The 21859-nt window shown below is 39.9% G+C and overlaps 3 protein-coding genes across 4 annotated transcripts; 2 read left to right on the top strand and 1 right to left on the bottom strand.

Annotated features, from left to right (window-relative positions):
* The first annotated feature begins 5829 nt into the window (after window positions 1-5829).
* LOC135633759 (zinc finger protein 8-like) lies at window positions 5830-7318 on the top strand. The gene has a single exon (XM_065143636.1). It carries the CDS (start codon window positions 6362-6364, stop codon window positions 7190-7192), a length of 831 nt encoding a protein of 276 aa, XP_064999708.1. The 5' UTR covers window positions 5830-6361; the 3' UTR covers window positions 7193-7318.
* Window positions 7319-8043: 725 nt separating this feature from the next.
* On the bottom strand, window positions 8044-11061 carry LOC135633758 (probable protein kinase At2g41970). Its single transcript, XM_065143635.1, has 8 exons — window positions 10886-11061; window positions 10620-10804; window positions 9666-9919; window positions 9464-9590; window positions 9088-9361; window positions 8653-8785; window positions 8477-8563; window positions 8044-8386 (listed from the first exon to the last, which is right to left on the bottom strand). The coding sequence occupies exons 2-8, from the start codon at window positions 10702-10704 to the stop codon at window positions 8264-8266; spliced, it is 1083 nt and encodes a 360-aa protein (XP_064999707.1). The 5' UTR covers window positions 10705-10804; window positions 10886-11061; the 3' UTR covers window positions 8044-8263.
* Window positions 11062-13684: 2623 nt separating this feature from the next.
* Window positions 13685-21859, top strand: LOC135584653 (uncharacterized). 2 transcript variants are annotated; one of them, XM_065142651.1, is made up of 8 exons: window positions 13685-13870; window positions 14216-15323; window positions 16846-18181; window positions 18419-18698; window positions 19007-19114; window positions 19200-19478; window positions 20592-20735; window positions 21196-21859. In XM_065142651.1, exons 2-8 carry the CDS (start codon window positions 14267-14269, stop codon window positions 21382-21384), a joined length of 3393 nt encoding a protein of 1130 aa, XP_064998723.1. In that variant the 5' UTR covers window positions 13685-13870; window positions 14216-14266; the 3' UTR covers window positions 21385-21859. The 2 variants fall into 2 exon arrangements, with proteins under 2 accessions (XP_064998723.1, XP_064998725.1); XM_065142653.1 differs by lacking the exon at window positions 13685-13870 and adding an exon at window positions 13894-14010.

Below are 21859 nucleotides of genomic sequence, written 5' to 3'. Positions count from 1 at the left end.
ATCCATAGGATGGTTGCATGTATTCATCTATTTTAAGACATTATGTGATCACAATTATTGGAGGTTAGAAGACAATTACCTAGCCATCTATTCTTGTTATATGATTCAAAAAGAAATAGAGATGAAATGCTTTACTTAAAAGGTTTCCCTCAAAAATTAATTGTTCTAGAAAACTATCAACAATAGTTGCATCCAACAAGAATCAAGCTATTTTCCTACCACAATGTTTGTATAGGGATTTATTAAATACATTGTGGCATAAAACCAAGCAAAATAATATTTATGTGTGATATGTAGATATAGGTTGGCCTAAGAACAATAATAACATCACAATTGTAATGTCCCAACCAATTGGGATCTACTATATAATACTTTTTTTCCTTCCATTGGATAGTGTCAAAAGAATTTAATTTTTTATTAGATATAAATCTAATAAAGTCCTAATTCTATCACTAAGACTAATCATCTAATCATTCATATATAAGACTCTTTTTAATCTTTTCTGAGAATTTTACATATTTATACTTCAAATCTAAAAGAGTTAAGTTGGTCATAATTATTTAGGTTTTTGGATTCAATCGGTATCTAACTCAAATAGTCTATATATATATATATATATATATATATATATATATTGAGGCTGTGTGAGGATGAGCGTGTTTTGGTCATGTCCTGTAGTGGGACCAATTTGGTCGCTGTCGATGCCATGAATGATGCAGTTCGAGCAGACCATCAACTGCTCACCTCATGAAACCATCACCCTCGAAAGCCAAACACATACACACGCGGAGCCAAATACAAGAGATTAAGGTTTGACAAGGATGGAAGGAGGAAGAGACTCCCAGTGGCGTACACTCCCGACACTCGGGTGCAAACAGTGTCTCCTCATGATGGCTCTACCGCTTTGCTTTATCTTGTGTCGCTGCCTTCTTGCTTTGCCGATGAATACGTATCTGAGGAAGAGGATGCCACAGAGAGAGAGAGAGAGAGAGAGAGAGAGAGAGAGATCGTATGTCAAGGACCACCTGCCATGGTGACCGGTGGTGGGGACAAGACGGAGGCAGAGATGGGCAACCATGGTCAGTGACCTTGGTAGTCGTCAATACATTGTTCCTCACAATTGCCGCATTCATCAATTTTGATCCTCAACTTCGATATGTCGAGTCCCATTTGATCTGGTCCACTTTCTACCAAGCAAGTTTGTCCGAGATAGAACTCAAATATCTGAGAAATTTGCCATATCGACTGACGAAGTTTATCGTAATCCGAAAAGACATACAAAATTATTATCGAAAAATGTTGAAAGGGTCGAGAGTACATTATTAGTGAGAAGACGTGCGACACTCATGCGATACTTATGTCAAAAAAAATTAGACTAAACCTTAATATTATATATTTCATAAATCTTAATACTAAATCTTAATATTTACTTTGCACTTTCATCAAACAAAAAATGAGCACACTAAACCTAAATCTCTCATATATATATATCAAAAGTCTCATCCATCCCGATGACACTTTGGGTATCTCAAGATGTTGAAATAGCTAACGTTTCGTTATGTTAAACTGTCAATCAAAAATCAACCCATGGTATGTGAGAACAATGTTGTTTTGGGTTATGTACCCCTTGCTTAATGTCGCATAATCAAAAACATATTCAGAGTATTGCATGATGAAAATATAAAATAAAAACATTAATAGTAAATAAAAAATGGGATTGATGATAGTGTTATATGTTCTATATGAACTATCTATTTAAAAATAAATAAAAAAACGCAAAGAATACAACAGAAAATCTGAATAAAAAATCATCATAGACAAACATTGAACATATTGTCTTTATTACTCTATGCAAAGGGTTAGTCCCTCGTAACCTTTTAGGGTCCCCAAAGACCTATATAAAAAAAAGATGGGTTAAAAAAAATATTATATTTGAGATCTAACAGTAAATATTTTAATAAAAACTTTATAGATAAGATAAAATATAAAGATAAATTTTATAAACTCTAAACGAACGTATAACAAAGGATTCAAAACTATGCCAATGATTTTTACAAATGCTAACGTGATACTATAATGAAATAAAATAATAAACCAATCTTAGGCACTATCAAAAGTCCATCTAATCTTGTGTCACTTATAACTCTAGGATACTAAGATAGATGATATTTTATAAACTATGTTTTATCTGGTGATTTCTAGGCCTACAAAACTAATATCTATATATGTATAAGAGAGCAATACTCAAGTCATATTCTTTTTAATGAGAGAGATAGTGTTCCTCTTGTTTTTTACTGTGATTTGACTAATAGTATATGGTTATAAAAAAATATATATCACATCCTGCTTGTTGGAATCATACTGTCTATAGAGATTTGATGATGATGTCTCAATGGGTAGCAGATGATTTGGGATCCACATGTCACCATATTATGATGATATCTTGCACACAAACCCACTCACTAAACAAAATAAAAATAAAATAATCTTGCTCACAAGGTAGCAAGTTGATCATCCTTGTGATTTCAGGATGATTACAGATTGTATGTACTGATGCATCTGGCAAATTTAATATGGTTTTGTTCTTGAACTGCAAAAACAGTACAAGAACATGTATGCAAGTGCTGAGTCAAGATGAGATGGTGACAAAGGATCGGTACAAAACAATCCTCAACCATATGCATCTTCTTTTCTCAATTCATCATGCATGCTGCTGTCTTGTGATTATTTCTTGTTGACTCATCCTGGTAACCTGCTGTGGTAGAAAAGATGGCTTTCAGAAGTGACTGCACAGCTTCTGTGTCTCTGCTGATCCAAGAAGGTGACCTAGAAATCAAACTAGGTTGACTTCTGGGTTAGTCTTCAAGCTGCAAGTACAAGTAAGAACAAAAAGTAACTCTTCCCTCTCATTTTTCACAAGTGCTTTTTGAGAGTAGTCTTTATACATAAAATGTTTATATTATGATTGTGTAATGGGTCTGTTTATCAAATATGGAGAGTTTAAAATATTTTTTTAATTCCCAAAATAATTGCAATGGATGTTATTATGTAATAATTAGGATATCTGAATAGAAACTTTGATTATCCATTTTCTCTCCCTCCCTCTCTCTCTCTCTCTCTATATGTATGTATATATATATATATATATATATATATATATATATATATATATATATATATATATATATATATATATATATATATACACATATATATATTATATAGATATGTAGAAACTTCAGTTACAGCAATGGTAACTCTTTGATGGGAACATTTGAGGATGATGCCATTCAATTTCCACAGTGTTATTGTTTTGTGAATTAAAGTGGGTAGCAGAGGTGGATGCTTTTCTGCTTGCCACCATGATGAAGAGTGGCCCCATGAAACAGCCATCTGAGTAGTCCCTCTCTTCTTTGGGGCATCTCAATGCACCTCACAACAGGAACACCACAAAGAGATCAAACCCTAGATCTTTGGAACTGTGATCCAACATCTGGGCTAATTCAGACCATAGAATCTAGCTTTAAGAAGGTGAACGAACGAACGAACGAACGAACGAACGAACGATCTACACAGGCGTATGACCTTTGACAGTCTAATCACAGCTCACATCGTATGCTACCTCTGATGGGTACACACATTAATCTGTAGGGCAACCAACAAGGAAAGGTCAAGCATACGTAACGCATGATGGGGGCAGTTCACTCCACCTAAATTGAGGTTGGAAGAGGAAGAACAAGTCCCCACCACCCTTGCTTTCTCTCTCATGCTCACTCATGGCACATGTGAAAGGAGCCACCCTCACCTTCACCTCCTCTTTCTTGGCTCCTCGCAGCGGAACATTGCCACCCCTCTTTGAAGATGACTTCAGCTTTGAGATCCCACTGGCCGGTGGTCCTGAGGTTAAATCTCTCTTTTTTTTTTTCTTTTTTTTTCCGACAGCACTATCGATTGGTGCCTCGAGAACACCACCAAAGTCTTCATGACACTGATTGGAGGTTTAACATGCAGAAAACATCCTCTTCCTCTTTCTACTAGTGTGAGTTCAATTATTGATTCCGAGTGTCAGTGTGCATGATAGCTGGGGAGCTGTGATTGGCCTGCAGGGATCAAGTTTCTGTGATGGAAATGTGGATGTTGGGTTCTTTGTTCATCCATATCTAGGAATTAGAGAAGCTGATCCGATCGCTCATCAGTGATCCCTCATGTTGCGTCTCTTGTTCTCGTCCAAAGATGACAAAACTTGGTGAGGCAGGATCCATGCGTTGGACCCCAGCGGATTGAGTTTAAGATTGACATGCTCCCCGTCGTTGTTATGAACACCTTGACCAAGTGCAAGACAATTATTAGAGTAGCGTATCGATACGATACCTTACGGTTAAGGTTACTCCTTTACGACCTGACCAGAGAAGAAGTATTTGAGCTAGTAAATAGGTTGAGATTTGTCATTTTCAAGCAGTGGGGTCTTTGAGAGACATGCAAGTACTCTTCTTTATAAGGGGTCCCCTAAAGGAGCAAGTGTGGATTGCAGTGGCTGAGGGTTTCAGGGATGTGTCCATTTTACAAGGCCAAGGCAGTGGATGTGAGGAGAAGAGATCAGATAAAGAGGAAGCATAAGCAGTTATGAGAGGGAATAATTGCAAAATGGGTCAGGCATGCATGAATAAAGCAACCTCCTCCTGTTCTCAATCTAGAGAGAGAGAGAGAGAGAGAGAGATTGCAGTAAAGTGATAACATTTACCATTGCTCTTTAGGGATCTGTTCCTTGTACAGGACATCAAATTCCTACATCTGGTCACCTGTGCAAAACCCTATATATATGAATAGCAATATGCCTAAAAATACTATACTGTACAGTAGTCTGGCTTTTTTTGGCTCATGCAATGTGAGAAATGCTTGAGATTGATCAGGACAAAGCCATTGCTGGGACCTTCTCTTGGAAGAAGACAAGGAGGACCTGTAGTTAGACTGTGCTCTAACTCTACAGGATGAAGTCAAAGATTAGGTTAATGTCTTGTTGGTCAGGAAGCTTTCAGTGTCTGGGAACAACTGCCACTCATTCTTGCACCATATAAATATACTGGTTATGTTTGAGGCAACTTGAGAGAATTGTATTTTTTGTATTTGATTACTCGAAGAGTTTTTTTCTTTATGAAGGTGATCGAATGGAATTGAATCATATGAATCTTGTATTTGATTTCTGTAATTTATACTCGATTGCATTCCATTGTTCTCCACCACAAATGGTAAGTAGGAATGATATGAGGGGAAGGATTGTGTCCTCTTAGGTAGCTCAAGTAAAGGATGTTGAAAGGCCTATAAGAATCCCATGAACACACAGTTAACACCAAAGACTCTGTATCTCGAGGACCACTTCCATGCTCGACTCTCCAGCTCCAGTCCACAAGATATGAAGAAGCAACAGCTAATGTGAGCCTCAATGGCTGCCAGTACCTTATGGAGTATGACATACTCAGAGAGAGAGAGAGAGAGAGAGAGAGAGAGGGCCACCCTGACTGCTGTTGACACATGGAAGGTGGCCAAAGATGCAAAGGAAGTAAAGAAAATATAGGAGTAGTAAGAAGAAGAGGGGTGGATTGACAAGAGGATATGTGGTGAGGTGATGGAGGTCATGGAGTGGTACTTGGATGTCATTTGGCGAGCCAAAAGCCAGCCTCAGCAGCCTCAGCGAACAGCTGCTGCTGCAGCCACTGTCAGGTCCCCTTTCAGCAGATGGAGTAGTCTGCTCCTTTTGTCCACCCTCCGCTCCATTACTACTAGTACACCTCACACACCGCCCCTCATCAACCACAACTCCACAGACATGGTGGCATACATCGCCACCAGCGGAGGGATTTGGAGTCAAACAGGACGGGGCGAGGAGAACAGCGCTCTTCCGTACATCTCTCTTCCACTCCTCTCCTTCTGCTCTCACTCCTAGGCCTGCAACTTCTCCTTGATCACTCCCAAAGCATTTCTGCTTAAAGGGAGATCATGTCCTCTCCGCTGACTCTTTCTTCTACTGCTCTTCCTTAACGTCCAACGAACTCACAGACAGAGAAAGAGTTTGTGTGTGTGTGTGTGTGTGTGTGTGTGTGTGTGAGAGAGAGAGAGAGAGAGAGAGAGAGAGAGAGAGAGAGAGAGAGAGGGATAGCATGGCTTCCTACCTAATACTTTCTCTGGTGCTTCAGTCTCTCTCTCCTCTCCTGGTTACCAACACTGTTGACAGTATTCCTCAAGTCTAATAACCAAGAGAGCCACCGAGAAGAAGAAGAAGAAGAAGAATTGCTTTGATATCTTCTTTCTTCTTGTTTCTCTCTTCCCTCATAGAAGCCATCACAGAGCAGCGGAAGCAGCAGAGATGAGCGAACGCGAGGCACGCGATTTGATGAGTGTAGACTCCTTCTCACAGCTCCCCTTCATCCGTCCGGGCCCGAAGCCTTCCACCGCTGCTTCCGGCATCCGCCTGTTTGGCATCGAAGTCCCGCACCACCATAACGCCGAAGAAGACAACGCCTCCAAAGACCACGCTGCCACCGCCACCACCAGCACTAACGGAGGAGGCGAGACTGCACGGAAGTTCGAGTGCCACTACTGTTGTCGTCACTTTCCGACATCGCAAGCGCTCGGCGGGCACCAAAACGCCCACAAGCGCGAGCGTCAGCACGCGAAGCGAGCCCACCTCCAGTCCGCCGCCATTGCCGCAGTCCACCACAGCCAGGCGGCCATCTACGGCCATCACGTCCACGGCCTCTTCAATTACCACCACCCCCTTACCCCGCTCTCCCCCGCCGCAGCCCGCTTAGCCGTCGACTCCTCTGCGATTCCCCCGCGCTACCCTTACGGGCACACTGCCAACGCTCGCTCCGGTGCTTGTTTCCACGGCTGTCTTGGCCCGGTGGCTCAGCCCATCACCGTTAGCCCGTTGCCGGGCCTCTGGAGAGCCCCCGGCATCGTGCATGGTGGCGCCGCGAGCGTAGAATTGATCCATGGCCACTCTCGCGTCCCTTCAGCCGTCGCCAGAGGAGATCACGAGCCAAGATTCACAGGATCAGTTGACGGAGGTGTCAGAATGATGGGTGGCAACAATCTCGACACTGCTGCTGCTTCTTCTGCGACTCCCAAAACCCAATTCGCTCACCAGTTGATGCCCAACATGAAGGAGAACGTGAGCTTGGATTTGCACCTGTGATCAGTATCATCTTCCTCCTTTCCTTTCTTCTTCTTCTTCTTCTTCTTCTTCTTTTCATTCTTACTCAGCTTCTTCCATCATGCCGTTGTATCGTTGAGAGATCAATATAGCATCTTCTTTGGCAGAGATCTTTCAATTCGGATATACATCGCATTCAGATACCAGAAACCATGATCTGCATTAGTGCATGGATCCATTAGGTAGCTGTTGTTGCAGCATTTAATGTGGAGGACGAGTGTTCGGTTCTTCCAACCATATCCATGTCGATAGGTCTTAAATATTCACCGGTCGTGCCAGTACCCTTTGTTCCTCAAATCGCCTGTCCCTACTGTTCTGTGCCATGCTCGCTATGCTTTTGTCTCAGGAAGTACTACTCCATTAATGGGGAGTTTGCTGTGCCACAGATCCTGTTTTACCTCGCCAATGGATGCGGTAAGTGCGGTACACCAAGTGCTCATCCAGAGGAATCCAAGAAGGTCAACAGTGTTGAGCTTCTACCGGATGATATCAACTTGAAAATGGATTTGCAGTAGAGATAGGTATAAGCTTCAGCGGATTTGCTTCTTTCTGCGGTCAACTTTGATCGCTAGCTTTGTTTCATTCGAAGCTCAAGCATCAGTATTCTCTAATTCCCTATTCCTTGCTGGTCTGCACATTTCGACATGAGTGCTTGGAGTCTCCTCCTCAGTGAGCTCCACGGTGGTGCAACTGCAGACGAAGATTCTGAACATTATGATCGATGCTTATCTCCACAAGTAGGCGTAAATTAAAACAATTCATATGATCGTTTACACCTTCATATCTATTGCTTTTGATCGAATGCACAAGGAATTCTAAGTAGGCACACATGAGACGATTTAAAAGAAGATTGCATTGGAAATGGCATTACACACTCCTTTCTCATTCGAAAGATTGGTTCCACAAGAAATGTTCTAGTTCATTCCAATATATCAAGTCAAACTACAACAGATGCTGACACATTACTAGTTCCAGTCATAAAATTCGACTGACAGACACAAAATGGCGAAGCAAACTAGTTATAGATAGGGAGCAACCGGAATCGCTCCAAGGTCAATTATGTTGTTCTTGCCCTGGTTTTGCGTTGAGGAGTGGCTGAAGGGCCTTGACAACGATGGTCATATTAGGTCGGAAATCAGATTCGTATTGCACACACAGTGCCGCAACTGCTGCCAGCTGAATTGTTCGAACACAATTTGCATGTTAGGACAAAGTTGTAATGACGAGGTTGCACATACACAGACACAGAAGAATGGAGTAGTGTACCTTTGCAACAGCCTTTGGTGGATACTCATCGTTTAGCTTCGGATCGACACACTGCTTAACCTTGTCTTCGCTTAACCTTGGAGTTGCCTGTTCCAGGATTTGCACATCGGATAATAGAATTAGCAGCAATGGGTACATCATGGGTTTTATGCATTGCACGGAGAGATTAGACCTACCCAAGTGACCAGACTCTGCTGGCCTTTAGGCATTGTGTGGTCTACAGGCTTTCTCCCTGTTAGAAGCTCTAAAAGAATGACTCCAAAGCTATAGACATCACTTTTCTGGGTCAATTGCCCGGTCATAGCATACCTGCAGAAGAGTTTGGCACAACGATCGAGAGTAATATTAACACAGTCGTTCATCATCTTCTTCATTCGAGATCTTAGCCAGAACAGCAAATCGATGTATATTCTATTCTCTTCATCTGCTTAGAACAACAAGTTTTAAGCTATGAAGCAATTCTGTGATCATTCGTCAACATAATGTCGACTTTTGCTGCAATCAAGTTGATGTTAGTATCACCATTTTGCCAGCCCGCACCTCTGTTGGGTGTCTTAGCAAGAATCAAAACTCAACCAAATAGAAAATCTAGAGGTGATCAGTAAGCTTACTCTGGAGCATGATATCCGAAAGTTCCTAAAACTCGAGTCGAATGTAGACGCGCAGCTGTATCTGGAGACTGGTTGGTCAGATTAAAATCAGCAATTTTGGAAGCAAAATCATCGAACAAAAGAACATTGCTCGATCGGACATCCCTATGGACGATCGGGGGTTGGATTTTTTCATGGAGATACTCCAGACCCCTTGCAGCACCATAAGCGATCTTGACCCTCTGGCTCCAGTTAAGAACAGGACCAGGTTCAGCACCTTGCACACCTTTCTTCCCTGTTCCAGGACAATGGCCCCAGATCTCAGGCCAACAACAAGGAATTTGCATCCGATGTGAAGTAGACAAGATCAGAAAGTGATGATCTTAGTAGCATTTACCATGTAGAACATCATGTAAAGAACCTTTTGTTGCAAACTGATACACCAGAATTCTATGATTTGCATCCAAACAATAGCCCAACAGCTCGACGAAGAATTCATTCTTGAGTCTTGAAACCATCGACAACTGCATCAGAAATATGAAGATATCAGCTGAAACGTGAATTGATCGTGTGCTTGTCAAAGCAGAAATCACGCTGACCTGAGCAGCAAAGTCAGTATCTGGCTCATTGGAGGCACTCGGGTCTAGTTTCTTTATTGCGGCAGGTTCTCCGGTGTTGAGAGTGACACGAAAGACCCTTCCATATGATCCTTCTCCGACCAAAGCCTTATCGCTGAAATTATTCGTCAAGCGATTTAGTTCGGATATCGATATGGCAGGTATCTCGATCGGCAAGACCTTCGGGGGAGCTCCGTTTCTGGCTGCCATCGGCCCTCTTGGGTCTCTGTCATGTCCTGCATCACAGAATGCAAAGAGCGAATCAAAACTAACCAATAAAAGCTGTGATCATTCAAGTTTTCCGATGACAAAAACAAATCTCCGGTTAGCCAAACCGAAGAAGAACATAGCTGGAATTTATGTCCGTGCAGATTCATGCCGATGTATAGTGGCTCGATTTTGATTCCTACATGCCGCATGTACAAACATGACCTTCAAATTTAACCCTAGAATCATCGTCATAGAACTAGATCATGCTTTATCATGTCTAAGGCATACCAAACACATCGGAGTATGCATGACTTTTGGCCGGACCGCGAGCCTTAGACCAAATCATAGTATCAAGAACAGTAGGCCAATCAAGTATTCTTTGGGATCACAACAATTATAATAAGGATGTGTCGATCCTTCGGCTGCACATTTAGATTCTGAAAGTTTCAAGCGATTCCTCGATCGATCGAGGAAGTTAAGCTCGTAACAAACTCTTATGATTCATTTGGCCACAGATGAACGGATAGACAAAGAAAATGAAATCATTTCTCGTACTCAGCAGTATACATTTGTCAATCGAAGCTCCGCCTATTATTTGTTTTATAGACAATGAAATCGATTGATGTATCATTAGATGCACCCATGAATCAACAATCGAGATTAGAACAAGAAGCAAAACGATCTGCCAAAAAGAGGGCAGAATCTGAAACAAAGAGGGCAGATTACCAAGAGCATTTCGGTTTGGGGGTGCAGCGTACTGGCTAGCAGGGGGACCATAGTTCTCCTCCTCGGCACCGCCACAGCACAACATGTTCGGAGTAGTCGTCGCAGCGCAGAGTCCCCACCAAAGCCCGATCACAGCCCGTCACATGAATCGATCAGCACCCCGTCCGAGATCCCCAGAATTCGTCCTGAAACAACAACGCCGATCGATCCCTTAACAGTCATATGCGCACGAATCTGTTACCCTACGAGAACGGGAAACGCGATACCGATCGGGGTCTGATGCAGCTCGCCAACGGAGAGATTTGAGATGGGAGGTTGAGAGGAGAGGAGGTATCTGTTCGAAACTCCAATCCGCCCGCAAGAGGGAGAATGCTAAGGAGAGGAGGCTTGACGGATTGGAGACAGAGAGACGCGAAGGGGAAGGCGTCGTTGGGAACGAGAGGAGTCGTTGGGTGTCGCGGGAAAACCGGACCATTTTATTTAACTAATTATTAATTTATTGATTAATGCTTCCCACGTCTGCCTTTGCTCTCTCTCTCTCTCTCTCTCTATATATATATATATACATATATATTTGTATATATATATATATATATTTGTATATATATATATATAATGTTATTATTGAGAAAATAATTTAGTGGATAGTAAGATGGGTGGGATAGTAATGGTGGGGATAAATCATCAAAAAGATTTTTTTGAATGATTTTGTTGAGTAGGATAAGAATAGTTTAGGAGGAAAAGAAGCACATAAATGTAAAAAAAATATGATTTTATCATGCATGAAATTATGTGGTTCTCTTTGGATCCAACACAGTTTGGATGGAATTATTGAGGGAACTTTAGAAATCATCTTACTTTGTTGCACTCATTTTTATTTATAGTTGTTCTTAAAGGGAATCTTGACCAGAGCTATTTGTTTGATTTTTTTTTCTTGATGTATTGGAGATCATGTCACCCTTTAGAACATGGTTAACCTCACAATAATTAAAATATAATCCAAAAGTGGGAAATATTACTTAATGCAATCCCTAATCATTTATTCTCTAAAACAATAGGATTGATTTTTTTTTTCTGCTTTAGTCAACAAATTAAGATTTTTATCAAAAAAGTTATTGAGGAGCATATTTTCTGAATTTTTGTGGAGTTAAATGATAATGTTACTGAAATGTCACCTATCTTCGAAATGGAAAATTATACTCGTGAAAAAGAAATGAAAAGAACGTATGCATGTTCATATGGATTATAGGTAAGTCAAATGGAAATTTTAAAATAGATTGCAAATATAATTTTTTATAGGTATTTTTCTCTAAAAAATACTCCCATTTTGGGTTTTTTTAATCAATATCTCTATTTTATTTTTTTCTAAATAGTATCCTTTAATTTTAAAAATATCTAAACTATCTCAAAAAAAAAATGTCTGTTATTATAATTTGGTTATCACAATAAAAAAACATGATAAATGATCTAAAAAAGACTCCTAACCTCAATCAAGCTAATTATAAATATAAGAATATAATATTACAATGATCTATAAAATGATATTATTTTCTTATAGTGTTTTCAGTACATCAATAGAATATTATAAATATTATTAAAAAATACTTTAAATGAATCAAATGAAGCACTGTAATAATTGAAAACAAGCGAAAAAATTATGAGAGATATTATATATATTTTTAAAATTAAAAAATATTATTTGAGAAAAAAAAGTAAAAGAGAAATATCTTTTAAAAATAACCAAAATACGAATATTTTCTCTAAAAAAAATCGGCCTTCTTTTATATTTTAAAAGCAAAAGTAGACCGAATCAGATCAAACTAAACGTAGTGAGCTAATGATGAAGCTTATCATGATGAGGTAGGAAGACCTTGTCATAGACAGGGACCAAACGAGGGCGCAGATCACATCGAAGGTTGACAGAGATTGCAGGAGGAAGAAGAATTCCGTGCGGAGACAGTGAGCAAGTGGCCCAGAAAAGAAACATCCAAACCAGTATTTGGAGATCCTCCACCTGCGTGCCAGCAGCAGCCTTCGTCGAGGAACCTCTGTGCCGGTGCAAGCCATGTATGTCAATATCACAAACACCTATCCTACAGCATTCCGCTTCAGCAAAAATGCACCACAATACATCAAGAAACTTACCCCAATGCGAAGAGAAACCACACTCGCAAGCTTTCGCCAACGATCAAACAGAGTCAATATCACAAACACCTATCCTGCAGCATTCCGCTTGAGCAAAAATGCACCACAATACATCAAGAAACTTACCCCGATGCGAAGAGAAACCACACTTGCAAGCTTTCGCCGAGGATCAAACAGAAGTCTTGGATACGAGGTCTCCATTTGCAGCAATTAAAGCGGCATTAATCATGTGAACCTTCTGGTTCGTCCGCCACCTGAACGGTGGCCTACGCAGCATTCAATGTGTCCTGATGTCATTAGAGAAAGATTAGTCTGATAAAGAATAAATAAGAGAATAAACATCGTTAGTTATAGCTCTAAAAGATGTAAGTAAAACAAATTAAGATATAATTATCCTTATTATTTGCTTTATGTGCCTCTAATCATCTAAAAGTCACCATTAAATCTATGGATAGATCTATCTTTAATCTTACTATGACTAAGTTTGTAGTTATTCTATGCTTGCATTAGTTGATTATTGTAAGGTTTCGGGATTAAAATTATGCATAATTTGACTAAATCTACCCACATGAATTTAGATTAGTTTTAGCACATTAATCTGTGACTAAGTTTTATATTATAATTAATTACTCGAGTTAGTAGTTACTCTGTGGTTGGAAGAGGGTAATTGATGGTGGAGAAGGATATTGCTATTATTAGGACTAAAATTCCAAATAATTTTTTTTTTTGTAGTTAATTGTTATTTCCCAAAGATATATTTTAAGGAGGAGTTATTAATTAGTCCTTTGGACTAAAAATTATTGAGGCAAAAGAAAAGGAGGGGTAATAATTAATTCTTTTTAGTAATTATGTCAGATTACCAGCCACAAGACGTAATATTACGGCTATTCTTGGGACTAATATCGGCGTTGGTGCAAAGCCCTCGAAATCGAATCAAGGCGTCCCCAAATGCCGTGCTCCCCGTTCCCCCTCCTCGTCCTCCGCTGCCGCCCCTAATGTCGCCGGGTGCCGCTGCCGTCCGCAGTGGGAACGCTTCCCGTCCCTGCAGCGCCGCTGTCGCCGAGACCCGCCCCGTCTCCATCTCGACCCCGTCGGTGTCTCGATCCGTGAGTCTATTCTTCCCTCGTCTCTTCTCCGCGAAAAGTCTTTTTTTATTTTCCCCCTTTCCTTCGCCCGCGGATTCGGTTCCGGATTTTAGGGTTTGGAATGAGCCCTCATAGGGTTCGTTCCAGGCCCCGATCCCAAGGTGGGTTGTCGGTTTTGCCGGCCATGGGTTCTTTCTGAAAGAAAATCTGGTTCTTGAAAGCCAGGGCTAGGGTTTTGCATGCTATTTATTGAGAATCTAGCTGTATTTTCGCCGCAAGATTTTGTCTTTGGCGAAAGGAAAACACGAGCAAGAGAACTACTAAGGAAATAACTATTTTTTGGTTCTCGTTTTGGTTGTTTTGCAGGCTTTTCCTGTGCGTCCCTAGCGGTGTAGCAGGCTCTTCTTTTGTCGGGAGATGGTGGACTCGGTGAACGTGGTCTTGGAGTTCTTGAAGAAAAATCGGTTTACCAACGCCGAGGCTGCTTTACGGGGGGAGCTCAATGCCCGACCAGATTTGAACGGGTTCCTTCAGAAGCACCTTGCTGAAGAGAAAGAAGTGGGAAGAACTGTTGGGGAAGTTGATAGTGTGAGGCAACAAAGTACCAGCTCGCAGATTGCTGAGAGTTCTAAAGAGTTTGTTGTAAAGGAGATTGAAGTAGGAGGGATTGGAAATGGATTCGGCAGCAAAAAGGGTTGCGGTCTTGGTCAGGGTAGGGAAAGCGGTTCAGTAGATCTTTACCCTTGGAATTTTATTTCCACTGCCAATACTAGTTCTGTTTCGATAAATACTGGCACTGGAAACAACTTTGCTGACATCTTGATATCGGAAGAACCAAAGCATCGACGGGGTTCTTTTGTGTTGGAAAAGAGAGATCGTGCTGTTGGTGTTGAACCTGATTGGCCGGTGGAGCAAAGGGTTTCTTATGATATGGACATGGATAAAACTGATGTTGAAGTGAAGCCTAACATCAGCCAAGTTATTGATCATAAAGATCAAACTGCCTACTGTCAGGGCCATTTTCTTGATGATCCATGGGTGAAAAGTGGGGATCCCGGATGTTCTGTGAAGACAGTTTTTCCATTTCCCATGGATAATGCCTCGTCCGGTTATATTGGACATGCTAGTGAAAGAAGAGAATTTAAGCATAAAATTAATAGTGATGACATTAGGGAATCAACAAAAGAGGAGATAGATGCTGTGAGCAGATCATCCTTTGATGGGAAGTCTCTAGATAGTGCAGAACAAATTTTTTTTAAGAATTTTGATGGACCAGTTTCTGGTGGACATCACAGGGATGAGCTACCGAGGCTGCCTCCTGTACGGCTTAAATCTGAAGACAAATTAGTCAACCTGCAGTGGGAGGAAAAGGCTGATTGTCATGAATCTGGAATGAAGCCATCCAATGCTGATACTACCTTTATGATCGGATCTTACCTTGATGTCCCCATCGGGCAGGAGATCAACTCCTCAGGTTTGCAGTTGCTGAGTTTTTAATTTGGTTGGGATTGTGTAAATAAGCTTAGTTGTGCCACATTATGTTTCTGCAATAGATAAGGGCAAAATAGCTGTCCACTTTCATGGCCATAAATAAAGACATGCCTATTGCATCACATTTTTGCCCTAAATTTTTATAGTTTCTCCCTTCACTTGCTATAACTGGAGGAGAATGTGTTTTCGAGAATTAGGTACGTCAATCTATAGCAGTTTTGTAGTTTTGCTATCATTGAGATTATAGCAGGCTCACAATCTGCCTTCGAGAAAGTCCTGCAGAACATAAGGATTGCCTTCTTTTGTAGTTTTGCTAGCATTGAGATTATAGCAGACTCACAATCTGCCTTAGAGAAAGTCCTGCATAAGTTAAGACTGACATTATAAGCACATGACAAGTATTGAATTTTTTATGTAGTTTACTGATTGGACTCAGAATTTTTGATCATTCATCTAACTCGCTTATCTTTGGGTTGACGTTTTGAGATCTCATTCAGTATTTTCTTGAAGTTACTATATTAGTTGATAAAAACTTTGTCGGATTATTTCAAGGTCATGAGATTAAAATCCATCATCACCATTTGTTGTATGCATAATTTAGTAAATAACTGTCAATTATCTGCTCAAGAATACCTGCACTGCACCAACATATTTACTGATCTCAGAGGCTTATATAAATATGTATTGTCTTTTGTGTTAAGTGTGTTTTGTTGGGATCGGCTTCTCGATCCTAAACAATTTTTTGATGCTTCTTATAATTTGAGTTCCGATTCTTATATTTTATATCATGCTTCTAGTCCTGATGCTGATTGACACATTTCTTGTTCACTCCAAATAAATGTGCTTCAGCACATGCCATAGTTAGTGACTAAAAATTGGTAACCTTGATTTTCAATTCAATTGATTTAAAAATCCACTTATGAAACTTGGAAACAAGAAGTTGAAGAACATAATTGTACTCGTCGTCAAGCATTGGAAGCCTCAAAGATGATTCCAGAATATCTCTTACACTCTTCTTTAATTACTATAATCTGGGCCTCTCTAGAGGCAAGTGCATTTCTTTTGTATGAGTTTGCTAGGTTTCCTTAACAGTTGGTGGAAACCTGAACAGATTGTTAAAACTGGTGGTTTAAGCTGAAACCTGATTTTTTTCATGTTTTATTACAAGGACGGCAGTGCAGAGCCATTTGGATGAGAGACTGTAGATCCTGTCTTTTTGGCTCATGAATATGTTACTTGGGCCAATCTGCAGATTGTCTTCACCCCCCCCCCCACCCCTTCCTTTTTTTTTTTGCTTGCATTGATTGCCTAGTCCCATGACTCCCATCATAACCTTGAATCTTGACTTTTCAGGAAATATAAATTTGAGGTTTATCTGTTGATATTACAATTGATTGTTTTAAGGTATTTTGATGTTATACTTCCTATGATGTGTATTTGATCGATACATATGATCCTTGTTTTTTCGCAAATTGGCACTAATAATTCAAATATATATATAACAGGTGGCAGGCGAACAATTGGAAGCAATTGGCTGTCTGTAAGTCAAGGTATTGCCGAGGACACTTCCGATTTGGTATCTGGTTTTGCTACCGTTGGTGATGAATCACTTGATTACCCAAACGAGTATTGGGATTCTGATGAATATGATGATGATGATGATATTGGATACACAAGACAGCCCATTGAAGATGAAACCTGGTTTCTGGCACATGAAGTTGATTGTCCAAGTGATAATGAAAAAGGAACAGGTCATGGGAGTGTGCTTGATCATCAGGATCAGGCTCCCATTAAAGACGAAGATGACACTTCTTTTGCTGAGGAAGACTCATACTTGTCAGGCGAGCAGTATTTGCCAACAAAAAATGTTGAACAAGTTGCTATTTCAGCAGGATCGATGGGTCATAAAATGCTAGAAATGTATGACAAAACAGATGAAAGTGATCTGATAGCTCATTATGATGGGCAGTTGATGGATGCTGAAGAACTAAGTTTGATGCGTTCGGAACCTGTCTGGCAAGGTTTTGTCACACAAAACAATGAATTGATGATGTTAGATAATGGGAAAGGCCCCAACGATGTTGGACGAAGTCATCAGGAGAATCCTTTTACAGAAGATGATCAGCATGGTTCAGTCAGGTCAATTGGTGTGGGAATAAATAGCGATGCTGCTGAGATTGGTAGTGAAGTTCGTGAGAGCTTGGTCGGAGGAAGTAGTGAAGGGGACACAGATTTCTTTCCTGATCACGGTGTCAGTGCAAGTGGCAGAAGTTATCATCAAAATGATACAACTGATATTGATATGCATAGACCAAAGAGAGAAAAGATGAGGGGAAATAAACAGGATGGTGACATTTTGGCATGTAAAAATGATATAAGCCTATCAGGAGTGAGCACTGATGGTGGCTTTTCCTTCCCTCCTCTTCTGAAAACTGGAAGTATGCTGGAGGCTGATTCTGGCAAAACATTATCTTCAAGCAAAACCAATGCTGCTCATAGTCCTGATGAGTGTGCAAATGGCATAGCTACAGAGGATATGCTCGCCACTTGGAGAAGAAAAGGTAGTGATTCTTCTCCTGTAAAGAGCTCCAGAGATGAGGAGATTTCTGATGTGGCTAGATCAAGAAACTCGAGTGCATCATCAGGCTCGAACTATGGCTATGCTGTAACAGAGAGCATTAGTAAAGGGCACCATGAAGCCAATGAAATAAGTGAAGAAGACCGTGGAGCAACACTAGAAGATGAAGAAGCAGCAGCATTGCAGGACCAAATAAGACAGATAAAAGTTCAGGAGGAGGAATTCGAGACTTTCTATCTCAAGATAGTGCATCGGAAAAACAGGCATGCTTATATTCATCATTTTTTTTGTTTTCAGCAGTATTCTGATCAATGCATAACTGGGTTTTGAACATGTGTTTTTGTGTTTCCTTCTTTTCTGCTAACAATCTCCTGCTGCTTCTCCATGATACACATGTTTTGGTCCATTTCTTCTTTGTTTGGGAAGAAAGTGCTTTGACTTGCACATGTTCATTTTTGTTTTTCTGCTCTTACATTGTATTTTCTTTTTGCCACTTGCAGAACTGGCTTTGAAGAAGACAAAAACTTTCATGTGGTTCCGAATTCTGTCATTGCTGGACGTTATCATGTTACTGAATATTTGGGTTCTGCTGCATTTAGCAAAGCTATTCAGGCACATGACTTGCACACTGGCATGGATGTTTGTGTGAAAATTATCAAGAATAATAAAGATTTCTTTGATCAGAGCCTTGATGAAATTAAGCTTTTGAAATTTGTCAACAAGAATGATCCTGCTGACAAGTACCACATCCTACGTCTGTATGATTATTTCTATTATCGGGTGAGTAAATTCTTATATTTCGACCACTCAATCATAATTGCTGTTCTAAGTTGGGTTCTTTTTACTAGTTTTGAGTTTTTCCGATTATTTTGTTAACCAATTTAACCCTATGTATTATGTATCTCTATCTTGGAGTATTTTAAGTTAAATAAGTTAAATCTATACGATGATGTAGTGAGTTTGGTACTGTTTAGTATCTCATTTTGCATTGTGCCTATGTGTTTTGTGTGTGATAGATCTTAAAGCATTTATTTGATAGAAAAAAGTGTTATTTGGTTTAGTCTGATTGATGTTTTTGACTTGTTCAGGAACACTTGTTGATAGTTTGTGAACTTCTCAAAGCCAACTTATATGAATTTCATAAATTCAACAGAGAATCTGGAGGAGAAGTTTATTTCACAATGCCTAGGCTTCAGGTTACATGGAATAACCACTGCCTGTGATCACAATTTTTTTTGTCTCACTAAAATTGCTAATTTGTGATTTAAATTACATCTGCAGTCAATTACAATCCAATGTCTGGAGGCACTTCGGTTTTTGCATGGTCTTGGTCTTATTCATTGTGATTTGAAGCCTGAGAATATATTGGTAAAGAGCTACAGCAGGTGTGAAGTTAAGGTTATCGACCTTGGTAGCAGCTGCTTTGAAACAGATCATTTGTGTTCTTATGTACAGTCACGATCTTATCGTGCTCCTGAGGTTATTTTGGGTCTCCCATATGACAAAAAGATAGACATTTGGTCACTGGGATGTATCTTGGCCGAGCTTTGCACCGGAAATGTAAGTTACTAACTTGGACTTCTTTCCAATGCATGCCAGTCATTGAAGTTCTGGTTGTTGAACATCTTTTTCATTCAAACTTAAAATTTGTGCAATTGTATGTTTAGCTAGCTTCTCTCTCCACGTGTATATTCAAGTCTTAATTAAGTTATGTAGTTTTTGTGCTGATCCCTTAACTTGTATATTCTGTTTCTCTTATACTTGTGATGTCTGATTATTGAGAATAGTTCTTGTCCAAGGTTAACAAGGCCAGTCTTCCATAAGAAAGGGAACTTTCTTTCGCCAATGGCATTTTTTACAAGAATATGCTTATCAGTTGTCAGAATAATACATTTAATATAGTCTGTTAAGTTGTGTTGTTCATGTATTGTCAAGTTCTACTTTAATTTAACTTAACTTCTTGATTATAGATTTCGAATACTAGAAGAAAAATATGATCTCTTTGTATTAGGTTTCTGCTGAGCACATCTTCCCGTAAAGTTGAAGCGAGACTTGTTTGTTGTCTATTAATTACTTCAATTCATTTTTTTTCTTGAATGTTTGCTCATCTTTTTGTTTCCTAGGCACGTAGATATGCCTAAATGTGGTTTTTTATATTCATATCTATATGGGCATTGTTTTAAGATCCAAAGGGGCTAAAGGTATGATAGCAAGAATGGCTGGGAAGAGATATGGAGCCCATCTTTAAGTGTTGGTATAAAGCTGTAAAAATTAACATGTTACAGAAGGAACTCATTGTTGGGCCAATTTTACTATTTAAGTAATTGTTCTCTGAAGCATGATTCGTTCACCTGTAATTCTTCCGTGTTTGCAGCGTGATTTATTGTTGAAGGATTACTTTTTGTTTATTCACATAATTTGTTTATGTCATTTGGATTTCATGCTTAAATTGTGGTCCGAAAGAATAGCTCTTCATCTCTTGGTTATCCTTCTCACCTAACATGAAGACCTCTTTATTTTCCATCTTGGTCTTGCTACGAAGCTTGTATTCACTTTTAGTTGATCTGGTGTAAGTTCTCTTAGAATTTACTAGGTTTTGAGTGACAATATACTTGAACTTTTGCCACTACAAGATTCATCATGTAAGAGCAATCTGTATTCATTTATATGCAGGTTCTCTTCCAAAATGACTCTCCTGCAACGCTACTGGCTCGTGTGATTGGGATCATTGGCCCCATTGACCGAGGGTTGCTTGCAAAGGGACGTGATACATACAAATATTTCACAAAGAACCACATGTTATATGAAAGGAATCAGGTTTGAGATCTCTCATATATGACCCATCACCAATAATAAGTTTCTGATGATCTTTTGCTTTTCTCTAGTGCTTAGACTTAAACGATAGATATGCATGCTAGTCTGGGACAAAAAAGCCCGTATCATATGTGAAAGCTCTTCATGTTCCACATCCCTGCATGGAAATATTTAAAAATGAGATAGTTGGATGATGCATCTCAGATGCTTCAACTCGCATCTTTAGATATCTTTCCCATCGGATGATTGTACATACTCTTGATGCTTATTCTTCAGTTTGCCATTCGTTTATGACTTACTGCAAAATTATTCTGTATCCTTGGCGGGGGCATACCGTTTTTCCTCTGGTATAAACTATGAAGGTTTTGTGTTATACAAAGTATATTTCTTGTAGACAGTATTCTTTTGCATGTTTTGTAACGTAATCTGACAAGCATTGAATTTCAACTACACTTTTTTCCAGGAAACCAATCGGCTACAATATTTGATCCCAAAGAAGACGTCAGTACGTCACCGGTTGCCAATGGGTGATCAAGGCTTTATCGATTTCATTGCTTATCTTCTGGAAGTAAACCCAAAGAAGCGACCAAGTGCCTCAGAGGCTCTGCGGCATCCATGGCTGTCCCATCCTTACGAACCAATATCATCTTGACTCTTCGTGGTGGCGGATGCTCGACCTTCACCCGAGAAAGTTGTGATGTGCATCATCAGCTGATGCATATCTGCGGTTGTGGCACGCGAAGCAGCAAGATTAGCAAATGGAAAGAAGCCGTTGTCGAATTCAAGAAGCTGCTTACCAGATGTTGTAATTGAACTTTGCTAAATTTGTCTTGAAGTCAGGATGTGATGTAGGTGTGTTGCCTTCTGTGGGAAGAAGGACCATGTCCTGTTGTATATGATGTGATTATTGTTGAGGTTTTACAAAGTGTCGGTGCTGCCCCCCCCCCAGTCTTAACATTTATGCCAAAATGTTAATGGCTACTATTAACTGCAGTGAGAAGTTCTCATGCAATTAGAAGTTGGGAGCATGTGTTCTGGACAAACCTAGTTGGTTGCCCCAAAGGGACTAATATTTCCACTGTATGCTTTACCACATTGCCCCTTTGTGAGTGGCATACTTTCTGGTC

The sequence above is a fragment of the Musa acuminata genome, chromosome BXJ3-3, assembly GCF_036884655.1.
Source record: "Musa acuminata AAA Group cultivar baxijiao chromosome BXJ3-3, Cavendish_Baxijiao_AAA, whole genome shotgun sequence".
NCBI classification, from domain to species: domain Eukaryota; kingdom Viridiplantae; phylum Streptophyta; class Magnoliopsida; order Zingiberales; family Musaceae; genus Musa; species Musa acuminata.
This window is presented reverse-complemented; position numbering and strand designations above follow the sequence as displayed.

What these genes read in the sequence shown, in the direction of transcription:
- LOC135633759 (XM_065143636.1), top strand. Translation starts at nt 6,362, where the DNA reads ATGAGCGAACGCGAGGCACGCGATTTGATGAGTGTAGACTCCTTCTCA.
- LOC135633758 (XM_065143635.1), bottom strand. Translation starts at nt 10,704, where the DNA reads ATGTTGTGCTGTGGCGGTGCCGAGGAGGAGAACTATGGTCCCCCTGCT. An exon ending in TTTACATGATGTTCTACATG is followed by an intron (nt 9,362 to 9,463) that starts GTAAATGCTACT and finishes GTCCTGGAACAG; the next exon opens with GGAAGAAAGGTGTGCAAGGT. An exon ending in TTCGGATATCATGCTCCAGA is followed by an intron (nt 8,786 to 9,087) that starts GTAAGCTTACTG and finishes ACTCTTCTGCAG; the next exon opens with GTATGCTATGACCGGGCAAT.
- LOC135584653 (XM_065142651.1), top strand. Translation starts at nt 14,267, where the DNA reads ATGGTGGACTCGGTGAACGTGGTCTTGGAGTTCTTGAAGAAAAATCGG. An exon ending in GCAGGAGATCAACTCCTCAG is followed by an intron (nt 15,324 to 16,845) that starts GTTTGCAGTTGC and finishes TATATATAACAG; the next exon opens with GTGGCAGGCGAACAATTGGA. An exon ending in CCGAGCTTTGCACCGGAAAT is followed by an intron (nt 19,479 to 20,591) that starts GTAAGTTACTAA and finishes ATTTATATGCAG; the next exon opens with GTTCTCTTCCAAAATGACTC.